General features: G+C 36.2%; 1 protein-coding gene across 1 annotated transcript; it reads right to left on the reverse strand.

Moving 5' to 3' along the window:
- Positions 1 to 106: 106 nt before the first annotated feature.
- Positions 107 to 13,776, reverse strand: ppp2r2ca (protein phosphatase 2, regulatory subunit B, gamma a). The gene is made up of 9 exons (XM_039674686.2): positions 12,406 to 13,776; positions 11,488 to 11,585; positions 10,590 to 10,764; positions 10,106 to 10,218; positions 9,136 to 9,313; positions 7,007 to 7,171; positions 5,797 to 5,966; positions 4,661 to 4,752; positions 107 to 4,453 (listed from the first exon to the last, which is right to left on the reverse strand). Exons 1-9 carry the CDS (start codon positions 12,467 to 12,469, stop codon positions 4,162 to 4,164), a joined length of 1,347 nt encoding a protein of 448 aa, XP_039530620.1. The 5' UTR covers positions 12,470 to 13,776; the 3' UTR covers positions 107 to 4,161.
- Between the last annotated feature and the right edge of the window lie 260 nt (positions 13,777 to 14,036).

Genomic DNA, 14,036 nt, shown 5'->3' on the forward strand with positions numbered 1-14,036 from the left:
TAAAAACCATTAAGTCTATGGAGAGTCCCCACAAAGATAGTGAACCAGACGTGTGTGTGTGTGTGTGTTAAATACACAGAAGCAGAAAAGAGAGGCAAAAACAGTGTAATCTAAGTAGGCATACTGAGATCATATTAATTTAATCACATTCTTCCATTTGTCTCTTTTATTTTTCCATTAAGTGTAAATAGAATATGTTTAGGCATCATAGATATACACATTAATAACACTGGATAATGATAAACATGCGTTTTTGTGTATGCTTGCATGTATAGGCCTATTTCTGTACGTGTCTGTGAGAGAGAGAGAGCGTGTGTGTGTGTGTGTGTGTGTGCCCTGAAAAACTCAAGCCATTACTCCCTGGTTGCATTGTGAATGTGAGTGTGTGTTTCACTGCATGTCTGAGGAAAGCAAGAGAGAATTCATAATGGCGGTAGGCCTATTGCCATAGTAACAGTATGTAAGAGAACGAAAGAGTAAGAGAGAGAGAGAGAGGAACATAGTGAAAAAGTAGAGAAGCATTGTCTCAGGGTACAAAAATGATGTGAATGAACTACAAATGTAAAAATAAGAGTAAAGAGACTGATTGTAAGAGGCACAGCCTCTTGACACATAGAGTACTAGAAAAATGGGACAAGGAAATGCGTGAACACCGGAAAAGACAGAAAAGGGGAGATTGAGAAAGCAAGCAAGCAAGCAAGCTCGCTCGTCCGTTTGAGAGCACCCCGTTAACATCGTAACACTTTAAAAATGGATTCGTTAAAAAGCACGTGTTTGACAGTTACATTCATTCAGCCTTTTTCATATAGCAAAAACAATCACTGACCTCCGTGTCATAGTCTACAAAGACAACCCCAACAATTCATTACCACATCTACACCAAACAAACTTTAAATGGCACCTTAAATGAAAGAGAACTCGCTGTGTTCTTTCTACAGTGGATAGAGACTTACATGTACACCTGTGTGGTCACAGAAAACAGTGCTGAGATTAACATTTATAAATGGTTTACTAGCTGGTACATATTGGAATGGTCCAGATTCAATAAAAGTTAAGCTATTTGGCATGTTGTTAATGACCAAAAAGACAAACAAACATAATTTTGAAACATCCTCAACTATTTTGATGCACTTACAATGGAAGTCTAGGGAATGTGAAGGCATTGAAATTTGAAAACTGAAATTCAAAGTTTTGAAAGTATAGCCATAAAACAGCATTATACATGTTAAAAGGAAACTAATAAATCTGATCTTATTAATTATTAACTTTGTGTGCTAGGGACAGGAATTACATTGGCAGTGTTGGGTAAGTTACTCTACAAAAGTAATTTATTACTAGCTAATTTTAGATTACTGAACTAATTGCTCTCTAGTATTGCATCACTTATTACGTTCTAAATCCCATATCATCCTCAACCAGTTGAACAATACGAGGATAGACACAAAACTGAATTTAATCTAATTGCATCTAGAATCTATACAGTCTGTAATGCAATTAGCCCTGAAGTAACTAATTCAATTACAGAAAAATTAAGAGCAATCAGTTATTAGATTGCTTAGTAATTAATTACACCCAACACAGTACGATAACGCATAACCAAAAGATCATTCTTAAAAATAAAGGTTTTCACAGCAATGAAGATTTGGGTTCCCCAAAGAAATTTTCTGTGAACAGTTCTTAAAAGAACATTTTATTTTCTCTAAATGTGAAAAACATTTTAATAAAGAACCATTTTCCACAAGTGTGGGTATACCTGTAGGTCAAAGGTTGTCCATTACGACCTGCAGCTATACCTTTCTCTTTTATTATTATAAAGATGGAACCATCTTCATGGAACCATCAATGCAAACAAAGAACCTTTATTTTTAAGAGTCTTCAATCATTTAGAAGAGTATCCCACATCTAAAAGGAGGATTTAGACTTTATAGCTGAAAAGCACACTGTGTTGTACACAAGAATAAGTGGTTCTCAACCAGGAGGCCCCATGATGACCAACACTAAAAATTATTATTTTAATTAACTTGTTTTTTTATATATATATATATATATATATTTTAGTTTTTTTTCTTTAAAGAGCCAGTATTATCACAATCTTGGGAAACCTGGATATATGAGGGCATCTAATTTTAAAAGTGTGACTTCTAGACTTGAAAAAGTCTTAAAATTCATTATAATGCATACACACTCAAATATTTTATCGGGTATATATTGTAAGTAAAAATATATTTTATTAATTCTTATCCCGTTAATTTACTGGGAAAAGTCATGGGTTCTTCGAATATTGTAGACAATGAGTTAACTTGCAGTCACAAAGGTTGAGAACCACCTATATAAGCACTTTAATAAAATCCAGATTTAACTGCAGACTTCCATTGCAAGTACGTTACTTTAGTTCTTATTAAACAAACTGACAAATATCAGAATTATTGTTTGTTGTAAAGCTTTAGTTTATATTTTGATGCCGGAATATTCCATTAAATTAACCAACTGATTTTAATTAACCAACCAAGCCTTAGCAAGGCTACATTTATTTGATCCAAAATACAGTAATATTGTGAAATATGTTTAGAATTTAAAATAATGGATTTCTATTTGAATATATTTTAAAATGCAAAGCTGAATTTTTAGAATATTATAGAATATAAAGTTCATTATAGAATATAAAGTTCCAAAGAACAGCATGTATCTGAAATGGAAAGATTTCGTAATATTACCGTTCAAAGGTTTGGGGTCAGAGATTGTTGTTGTCATTGAAAGAAGTTAAATAAATTAATATAAGGATGCATTAAATAGATCAAATGTGACAATTAAGACATTTTAAACTTCTTTCCTTAAACTTCCTTCCATTTTTGAACTTCCTATTCATAAAAGAATCCTGATTTTATTTTACACAACCTTTTCCAGCATTGATAATAATAAGAAATGCTTCTTGAGCAGCAAATCAGCATATTAGAATGATTTCTGAAGCATCATTTGACACTGAAGATTAATGATGCTGAAAATTCAGCTTTGCCATCACAGGAATAAATTGCATTTTAAAATATATTCAAATAGAAAACAGTTCTTTAAATTGTAAAAAATATTTAACAATATTACTGTTTTAGCAGTATTGTGTATCAAATAAGAGACTTCTTTTCAAAATCTCACCGACCTGAAACACGTGTGATTGGTAGTATATGTCTGCATTGTTTTATGGCCTGTGAATTTGTCATTAATTTTTCCTATATGATTGTTTCATTTCCTTTTGAGGGATCCATAGCTACAATCATAAATAAAAAGGCAGTGCTTTACTGTGAGAGACCAGAGCTGACTAGATCAGAGTTAACCGACCCTAACACATGTCAGTTACCATGCACAGCGCTGCAGGAGGCCTTTTTGAAAGCGTGCAAACAGTGTTATGCTATTGACCAATACCTTTCACTTTCTTGCCATACAGGTGTAAATGTAACCCATCAAGAGGTGTAAACCGGTTAAAGACAGTGTTCTGATGAAGTAATGGAGCAATCTTTCTGTTCGGATACATTTGAGACAAGTATTAGAATTCAAACCTCCTCCAGGTGTGAGATATAGTGATTCGGTCATAGGCATCCATGTTTCCACAAATGGTCAATTCGATTGCGAAATAAAATGAGGGCTCTTAAAGCAGATGCATTGTGGGATAGGTTTTTTTTTTTTGGGAAGCACGTGATAGGAAGACTGCTCAGAGCACTCTTGTTACCATGACAACTGGTGTCCATGGCAACCTGGCACAGAGGAGTGGAGCGGTCTCATTCCTAGTCTTCAGCCCAAAGGCACAACCCCTTATCCAAAATCAGCCGTCAATCCGGGATGGGCCATCAACAAGATCCATCACATATCAAAGGAGTTCGGGATTGGCTGACTATGATGTCAATCGTGAAATTCAACGGCTCATTGCCAACATTCCTGGCGGTGTAATTAACCAAATAGTTATCAGATTAAGTCATTGGCTATACATAACTGCTCTCCTGGAACGGTTTAGCTGCAAAGTCCATCTGTGTAATTTCAGAGTCTGGCAACTATGTCCATCTCCACAGGACCAATGATGTGTGTGTTTTAAAGGATAAATTTGATATGTGTGCATGGTTTAAATGTGTGTGGCCCCGTGAAGAGCATTACTACAACCCCTCTACACATCTCTTGTCACTGGTTTTCTGCGTTGACTCTGTCTTGAAAGATATAGAGGTTGTTAGTGGCAGCTATGGCGATGATGTTTTCGGCCGGGTGCCAAGCCATGTGCAGAATCTTTTTAGAGAAGTCCAGACTGTCCACGCCCACGTCACCCCTTCGACGGCGGCCCCCGGTGTAAACACGGCGAGTCCGTAGCACAGCACGCGGTTTACTGCTTTCACGCCATGCCTCGAGGGTTACACCACGACCGGTCTCGCGATCAAACATCCGGAAAAAACTGTTATACGCTCCTGTCATGATTACACTTGGAGGGGGTACGGTGAGAGACAGCAAAGCATGATGGGTTAAAAACGGAAAGGGTATGAGGAGTAAAGAAAAAAAAAAGAGAAACAAATGAGCAAATCAATAGGATAAGACAAGTGGAAGGAAGAGAAAGAGGATGTGAGTACAAAACTGGAAATATACCTATATTACGTAGAATATGATAATTCAAAGCCTGAGAAATGTTTACCTGTCGTTGCTGTTCCAGACGCACTCAAACTTGTCAAAGATGCAGTCATTTTCGTACAAAGAGCAGAGTTTACTTCTTAGGTACTCATGAACCTGACACAGAAGGAAATGTTTAAATATATATTTATAATTATTCTAAAATGTATTATACATTTTGAACACATACATTTATACAAATCGCAACTCTAACAGAGTTAAAAAACATACTGATGAACTGCAGAATTTGACTAGATATTTCACTATAAATAAAGTAGAAAGAAAAAATAAAACAGGGACTCAAATCTGTCGATTTTTTATTGAATCTGTTCATTTACATTTAATCAGTGTTATTAAAACTAAAACTTTAAAATAAAACAAAAATATTACATTAAAAACCTAAATAAAAATGACTAAAACTTAAACTCAAATAAAAATATCTACGAAAATCTAAATATCTAAAAAAATCTACGGAGGCGTATTGCATTCACTTGAAGAAAAAAAATCTACTCTGTTTTTCTGAATTAACGAGTTAATTTTTCATGAGAGAAAAAAATTGCTCTGTTTTTCTGAATTAATGAGTTAATTTTTCATGAGAAAAAAAGTTTTTGCTCTGTTTTTCTGAATTAATGAGTTAATTTTTCATGGAATTTTTTTTTTTTGCTGTTTTCAAAAAAAAAAAATCATTAATCACTCATTAATTCAGAAAAACAGAGCAAAAAAAATTCTCATGAAAAATTAACTCGTTAATTCAGAAAAACAGAGCAAAAAATTTTTTTTCTCATGAAAAATTAACTCATTAATTCAGAAAAACAGAGCAAATTTTTTTTCTCATGAAAAATTAACTCGTTAATTCAGAAAAATAGAGTAGATTTTTTTTTCTTCAAGTGAATGCAATACGCCTCCGTAAAAATCAGAATCAAACAAATTATACTTAAAAATACTAAAATAGTATATAAATAAAACTAACATAACACTGGACTTTCCAACACCTCGTAGGAACGGACCGTTAATGATTTACTTCGAATTTAAGTGTGCCAAATGTAAAAAGTTGAAAAAACGTGAAAAAAATCCTCATCAGCTAGAAATAGTTTAGCCTAGCATATGTGTTGGAAATACCACGTGTTCATGCTGTTGTGTAAAGACCTGTATGATACCCACTTGGTAGGTCTCCACTGGGCCCTTCTCCATGTTAAGGTCCCACACTTTGACAGTCAAGTAGTCTCTGGTGAGCAGATAACGTCCACTATGGCTGAACTTAACATCAGAAACTGAAGAGATGATCTCAGAGAAGAAAGATCGATTGCCTGGATCTTCTGGTTCCTCAAAGACTGAGGTAGAGAAAAGATACAGATTCACACTGAGTTCAGATTCACTTGATATAATTAGGGTAGCATGATAAGCCTCCGTAATGTTTAGCTTCAGTTTTTACACTCCGATTTCAGTTAATCAAAGTCTGCTGGGGAACGGTTTCAATGGTTTCACAGTTAACATTTTCAACAACACTGTTCCGCTTGTGTTTTAATGCAACTATACAGTAAGTGTAATTCTCACTACATCTGCTACAGTGCTAATTCCCCCACCAGCAAGCACAGCTTCTCTTCTTAATTGTTTTCACTGTGTCCCGTTGTCTCTCCCACTGCAGCGTTCTAGCTAAGTAAAGAATTCCTCAAATTAAGGTTTTTAATATAGGCATAAAGAATATTAAAAGATTAAATGCAAGATTCTGGGATAGTTATAAGACATTTATCTTTCACAATAAGAGGCATTGTGTATATCATTATTAATTTTATTTAAATATATATTCAAAATGCAGTTTAATCCTGCTATGGCAAAGCTACATTTTTAGCATTATTACTCCAATCTTCAGTGTCACCTGATCCTTCAGAAATCCTTTGAATATGCTGATTTGCTGCTACAGAAACCTTTCTTATTATTATTAACAAATTTGAAAACGGCTGCTTAATATTTTTGTGGAAAACATGATAAATCTTTTTATTCAAGATTCTAGAATAAAAAGTAAAAAAGAGCATTCATTTTTGTCTTATATGTCTTCATTGTAACTGTTTTATGATATTTTTATGGTGCTTTAATTCCTCTTTGGCTCGAAAGCTCCTGTCTCCATTCATTGCATTCATTTTGTGAAAAACATGATACATTTTTTTTTTCAAGATTCTAGAATAAAATGTTAAAAAGAACAGCTTTTATCTTTTCTATCTTATACATGTCTTTATTGTAACTTTCAATAAATTTACCGTGTCCTTGCTGAATAAAATTATTTCTTTAAAATAATTTTTCTTTTACTATCCCCTGAACTTTTGAATGGCACTGTAAGTAATTCAGTCCTTGTGCTTATGAAGTGTATACTTACTTTTGGAGTGCTTGTCACAGAGGGCCGACTCTCTCATGTCACAGAGGCGCAGTGTGCCTTTACTGCTGCTGTATACAAACAGGTGGCAGTGATGTGGGTGGAACTCTGCAGCTGTTATCACCTCAGTCAGGTCCTCCATATTGGCAGGCTTAATGTCCACAATGTCTGAGAAGCGGGAAGAGGTCAAGGAGAGTATCTGATATGTTTGAGACTTCTCATTCTCTCATGAACACAGATGTAAGAATGTCCAGTGAATTATGATTTAACAGTCTTGATTTTGTTTTGTGGTTTACTAAAATATTTTTCAAATATTTTACTTTGTTGCAGCACTTCTCTTCCCAATCTGTCAGTAACGCTCTGTTTAGTTCCAGTTTCTATGAAGCCCCTCCTTCTGATAAGCACAATGTGCTCTTATTGGTGGACTGGACCAGTGTGTTGTGATTGGTCCTCTGCTATGAGCATGTTTCAGAAGTGCCATGGCCCTTGAAATAACCGCAAACTTCAACACACTATTAAAGGAGAAATCCACCGCAAAATGAACCTTTGGTCTAATAACGAATCGGTACCTAGTCGACCGTTCTCTGAGTTATGTTTTCATGATAATCGAATGTAAAGAGTTTTATCTCTAAAAACTGTTTAGCATATAACGCTAGAATATAGGGCATAGAGTAATGAAAAATAAAAATCGTTAGGTAATACCACTAATAAGTCTCAAAATAGCACCACACTAACACAGTAACATAATGACGGTTCCTACATGCAAACCAAAGCATTGAGAACCTTTGTAAGTGTACAGACAGCATGTAGGGACCCTCATTATGCTAACGTGTTAGTGTGTGGTTATTTTGAGCCTTGTTGGTGGTATTAACTAGCGATTTCTTTTTACTTATTATATGCATCCATATACTAGCGTATATGCTAAACAGTTTTTAGAGATAAAACTTCTTACATTTGATTATTTTGAAAACAAATCTCAGAGAAAGGTTGACTAGGTACCAATGTGTTATTAGACCAAAGGTTCATTTTGCGCCAGAGTTGTCTTTTAATGTACCAAGTCAACCAGGCCTCACCTATTTTGCATAATGCCTTGGGTGGGAATTATTCAAATGAGGGATATAGTGTCATACATTAACAGAAGAAAATTCTAAATCGAGGCATTTCAGGTAGTTCACAAACAGTGCTTCCTTACACTGAGAATATCTCCCTTTGGAGTGGATTTTGTACTTTGTAAGCTTAAACAGTCACATTAAACAAAAAAGAAAGTTGAAAAAAAAAGCATAATAGGTCCTCTTAAATATTTTGCTTGGTTTCTCACACAAAGCTATTGCCTGACTTCAGAAGATTTGGAATATAGTGTTTGAGTTTTTATGGTGCTTTAACTCCACTTTTGCTCAAAAGCTCTAGTCTCCATTCATTGTAACTACAAAAACAAACAAATACATACCATACTGGTACATACAAAATAACTCCCTTTGAGTTGCATGAAAAAATAACGACTTTTGAACCTTCTTTCACTAGGCTGCACAAACTAATTGTCAATGTATTGTCAATATATTCCAGTTTTACATTGGTAAACGCTCAAATAGTGGTTCATGAAGTAATGAAGTCTACAGCTGAAAGCACACTGACAGTGGTAGCTTATAAACTATGCATCATCCGCTCCCTTGATGGTGTAAAGCTCTACGGTTGTATGAATATTATTCTGAGCACTCACACATACATGTTCATCTACTCAGTAAGCACTACGCATCACATGCAAGCACAAACACACAACCTACAATTTTCCTGAAGGCAGCTATTATGCGTTTTAGAAGAGAGTGTTTCCTTGGTGAATTATTTAAATGTTTCCATTGATATTTTATTTCTAGGTCAGAGCCCTGCTCAAAAGAAGAACAGCTATGCAATCTGGAACACAAAACCCCTGGATTCAGTCCAGTCACAAGAACACAGAAACAAAAGCAATCCAGTTCAGAAATAATTTTAGCACCATATTCACCCAACTGATGCAACCTTTATGCCTCCGTCCCAATTATTTGGTTTAGTATATAAAGCCAGTGTAAAGTGTAACAAAGACTGCGTTTGATCTTTTTTTCTGTGAATATAGATAGGTGGATAGACATGAAGGATACTGAAGCTTCGGTCGGTGATGTCCAGGTGCCACATGTTGATCCTGAGATCATCAGCAGACAGATATGTCTCGCCATCACTATTGACTGAGATGGAGTTGACGTGGTAGGTGTGGCCGTTAGCAAAGATTCTCCGTGGCCGCACTTCAACCATTAGGTCAGTGGGCTTCAGGACCGGCACCTGAAGGAAATTGATTTTAGCATCAGAGGGCATCACTATGTAACTTATATAACATATAACAACAAATAAGTCTTCAACAAATGGGCTTCAGGACCGGAACCTGAAGGAAATTGATTTTAGCATCAGAGGGCATCACTATGTAACTTATATAACATATAACAAAAAATAAGTCATTAACAAACGAACATTACTTTAACAAACATTACTTAGGATCGAAATTTCATGTACTTTCAAATATGATTATCATTTTACATATTAATTTGTTTGAATTAAAATGAATATGCAAAATTTGATCTATCTGTTTGAATGTATTATATTAACTAGTGATCTTCTAACAAATGAATGCTGTATACGATTGTTATTTGGCTAATATACAGTATACAGCCAGTCCGTCTGTCATTGTCGCAGGGTGATCGGGACCCTGATTACATCTTGTATCACCCAAAAGGGATTAGTATTTTACAATAATAACCGCTGACTGAAACTTATCTGGCTATACTTATACTATATATACTTACCAAATAAAAAAAAACTGGAAACTACTGATTTGAGTTATCATTTTCATCATGCGAGAAGAAAAAGAGTAATATGAGAAACTAGCACAGTTATTGTTTGGAGGAAAATTGTTGATAATGACAACGGTCAATTATACAATTTAGCAGTCAATAAACAGAAGAATTCAATCGAAGTTGTTACAGAGAATGTCAAAAATCAGTGACTAAAACTAATGCTAAATCAAACCAGTTATATTTTCTGCAGTGTATTGATCTAATATGCCAGCTGTGAAAATACCCGTAATGAGGTCACTGTGGAGACGTCCTTTATTCGCCCTTCTTCGTCCTTCAGATTGTAGCCCTCTGGCCGCTTGTCTCTCTCGCTCACCTTCCATAGCTTTATCGTTTTATCTGTTGGAAATTACCAGCCATTCATTTTTATAACAGAGACTTTCTATACCAAAATATCAATATATAATCCAGTGGATATATAATATATCAATATATAATCCTTGATATCAATATATAATCCTTGAGTGTGCTTGAGAGTTCATGCTTGCTCATGATACTATAAATAATGGCTTTGTCTTACTTGCATAGAAATGTGTAATGCAACCCAGCTATTTCAGTCTAATATCTGGTATTGATTTCTTGCACAGAATAATCACAATGCCTTTAATATTAGGCATAAAATTATTTCCCTCTTATATTGAGTGGTTCATTTCCGAATTAGATGGATTAGACTAGTTTAAACCATGATAGACAAGAAGAGGTGTGATTACCGTTGGTAGAGAGGAGAAAGTGGGCAGCGTTTTGATGTGGCAACCAGCGGATCTTATTGATCTTCTCCTCAATTTCCAAACTCTTCAGATAGTCAAAGTCCGGTTCGTGACTCTGGAACGTACTGTAGACATTATACTCACCCGATTCTCCCAGCTCCTCACATTCACCTTTAGACTGCATCAAGAAAAAAGACCCAAATACATAAACAATATATATATGATTATGTACATAAATAACAGTCAAAATGATCTCAAATGTATAATTCACGAATGTATAATTACTTTTAACAGTTTTATATGTATATGCAATGCATATGATATATAAACATGCAATCTCGCCGTATAAAGATGTAATAAAGAAAAAATTTAGACCTAGAAATGCGGGAAACGCTTCTTACAGTTTTGCTTTTTGTAAATGTCCTCCAAAAGAACAAATAAAGAGATGTCTGAACTGAAATGGGTGAAACTCTGTTTCCATGAGATGTCTCATAATAACAATGTGTTTTGTTTAAGTTTAAAATCAGGGTAATACATGGAAAATGCACCGATTCAATGTTTCTAACTGTGATCTGCGAACCATACAGCTCAATACCACAGTCGATATCTGATACGTTGTCTTTATGAAGTACTTTAAACCTGATCTATTTTAATTATGTCATAAGGCTCTTTGAGAAGTGGGAATTAAAACAAGCATATCAAGTGTCCCATGCTATAATAGCGCTACAAAATGTGTGTAAAAACTAACATATCTAGTATTTTTGTCAGAACAGAATTTTTTAATCATTATGACCTTTGATCTTCCCCTCCCCCATCAAATTCACTCCGCTGCTTAAAAAAACACTACATTAATCCCCAATTATCAATCACCCACTGTAGTGCTTATCTCAGTTTGACCTACCTCTGTCTCTCTCTGGAAGATGACCACTCTCCCCCCCTTGTCCCCAGTGGCCAGCAGATCCCCCGTCTGGTTAAACTCCACGGTAGATATGACATCAGCTAAAAAGAAAGAAAGTGGATTGTAAATTTATCAGTGAAAATAGTAATTATATATATATATATATATATATTAGTATTAAAAAATAATAATATCTTAATATATTAAGATAATATCATGTACAAATTACACACAATTTAAATAGATGGGTAGAGAACTGCACACCTTGAGCTAAATGATAATTCATCTAAAGTCTTGCATGAAAATCCCAGCAAAAAATATTTTACGGTACAAATCACCTAAAGTAATATGAGTTTCATGAGTATGTGCTAGCACAGCACAACTGTGGTTTTGTCGACGCAAACACTTTTAGTCAAGAGCCTCATCTGGGCATATGGCTTCGCATTGTACACCCTAATAGTTGATAAACGGCATGCTCTTGCTCCTGCCAGTACAATGATGATGACACTCAATAAAAACAGCCTGGCTTGCTCCTGATGAAGCATTCAGTAACATGATTATGGTAAGGCCTGCAAAAGACACAAATGTTTCCAACTAATGTGCAAGTGCTTGTATGGGGAAGTTAAAATATTGATTCTCTTTCAAATCATAAGAATAATATGATTTAAAATTAAATGCATGAAATGCAAGGTTCTGTTTGCACATGAATTACTAATCTCACTAATGCAAGCTGTGACCAAATAACAAATGTGATGTGGGACCAGGTGACCAAAGTCTGATGAGTCAGCTGAATATTTAGTAGACCTTACCGCACAGCTGCTGAGATCAAGGTTATATTCAGGGCTTCAGAAAGGTGAACGGGATCAAATAACAGTAGAGTGTGTGTGAAGATGGAGTGTTCATGCAGGTGTGTGCACATACCTTCTGTGACATAGTCTCGGAGGAAGCTGTGATTGATTTTGGGGCTCTCACTGTCCTCACCCATCGGAAGCAGTGGAGTGCGTAAGCGCGCCCGTCCGGAGCAGAGCCGTCCAATCCGTGCTGTCCCACCCCCCCGGTGCTTTGCCCATGCTGCTGCGGCCTAGCAGAGTAGCCTGCCGCACAGCATCCTGGGATACAGTCTGCCTTTGCGAGGAGGAAGACGAGCGGCAAACGATGAGGGTGTGAAGGATGCCACGTCCACACAGGGAAAAGTGTGGAAAAGCGGGATGAAAAAAACGTTCAGTCAGCTGGAGAAAAGCACCTTGTCATATGCACACGTGCTTGAGCGCACGTCCTGGCGCTCAGTCAACACTGCCTGGCAACAAGAAATGCAGAGGGAAAAAAAAAGAGGATGTAGGTGTGTGAGTGATCCGTAGATCCGTCGTGCTGCGGTAAGACCTTTTCCAGGCGCTCCCTGGGTGCGGTAGTCCTTGAAGAAGAGCAGAGGATAGTGGAGGAGAGAGAGACAGGTTGTCTTTCACAGGAAGGATGAGGAAGAAGATGAGAGGCCTGGTCCTACCTCACAGCTTCACGGTGTGTCCTCTCCTTTCTACTGCAGTGTGACGGAGAGCGCGCGCGTGTATGCGTGCTTGTGCGTGAAGGGAAAGGAAAGATGAAAAAGAGGGGGGAGGGAGAGAAAGAGGTAGAGAGAGAGAGAGAGAGAGAGAGGGAGGATACCGCCAGCCTGTCTTTCTCGGCTACCACTGCTGCTGAGCATCTGCACAGCATCACGATGTCACAGAAGCCTCCTACCTGCTTGACCAATCAGAGCTCAGCTATCCTCCATTGCCCCTCCCACTGCAGGTGACAAGAGGAATGAACTCAAAGAGGAGAGAAGATGAGGAATCAGGGAGAAGCATGAGAAGAGAGGCAAGATAATCTGGGATGCGGTGGAGCCAGAGATATTCATTGGAGTGAGACGTGTGCCACAATGAGACTGATGGGAAATGTGGCAAGATGACATCCAAAATGGGAAGGATGGAAGAGGAAATACAGATAAAAGAAAGTAAATAATGGGAGGACAAATATACACATTTGAGGTAAGAGAAAATGGTACATGAATATGAAAAGAGGTTTGACAGATTGTAAGGAAATACTGTAATGTGATAAAATTGGGAAGACATGAAGATCCTCTGAAAACTTGTTGAGTTGCTCCCCCTAGTGTGTGTAGATATTAATAAACAGTGTGAAGGGAAGGTTAGGATTGAACAAATGTCAAAACTAAGGAAGCAAACATTTAATTGTAAGGTTATGCATCTGGTAATCTAAAATACTTGTTTAATTTTTCCATTACTGTAGGGAAACAATAAAAAAGCTGAGGTAAACAAAGCAATGCCAAATAAGCATATACTGTATGCTTAATGCGAAAAAGGTCTGTAGTTAAAAATTACTAGATGATACTTTTTGAACTACAACATAAATGAACTACATCCATAATTTAAACATTATTTTTTTTGTAGCCAACACTGTTATGTTATTATACTTTTTAAACGGAATTTGCCAATAATAAGGCTATAACGTTACAACCACAAAGATGTTTGCCAATTGGATGTTTGGCAAAACATCAAATA

This window comes from Pimephales promelas, chromosome 6 (assembly GCF_988280905.1).
Source record: "Pimephales promelas chromosome 6, fPimPro1.hap1.1, whole genome shotgun sequence".
Lineage (NCBI taxonomy): Eukaryota > Metazoa > Chordata > Actinopteri > Cypriniformes > Leuciscidae > Pimephales > Pimephales promelas.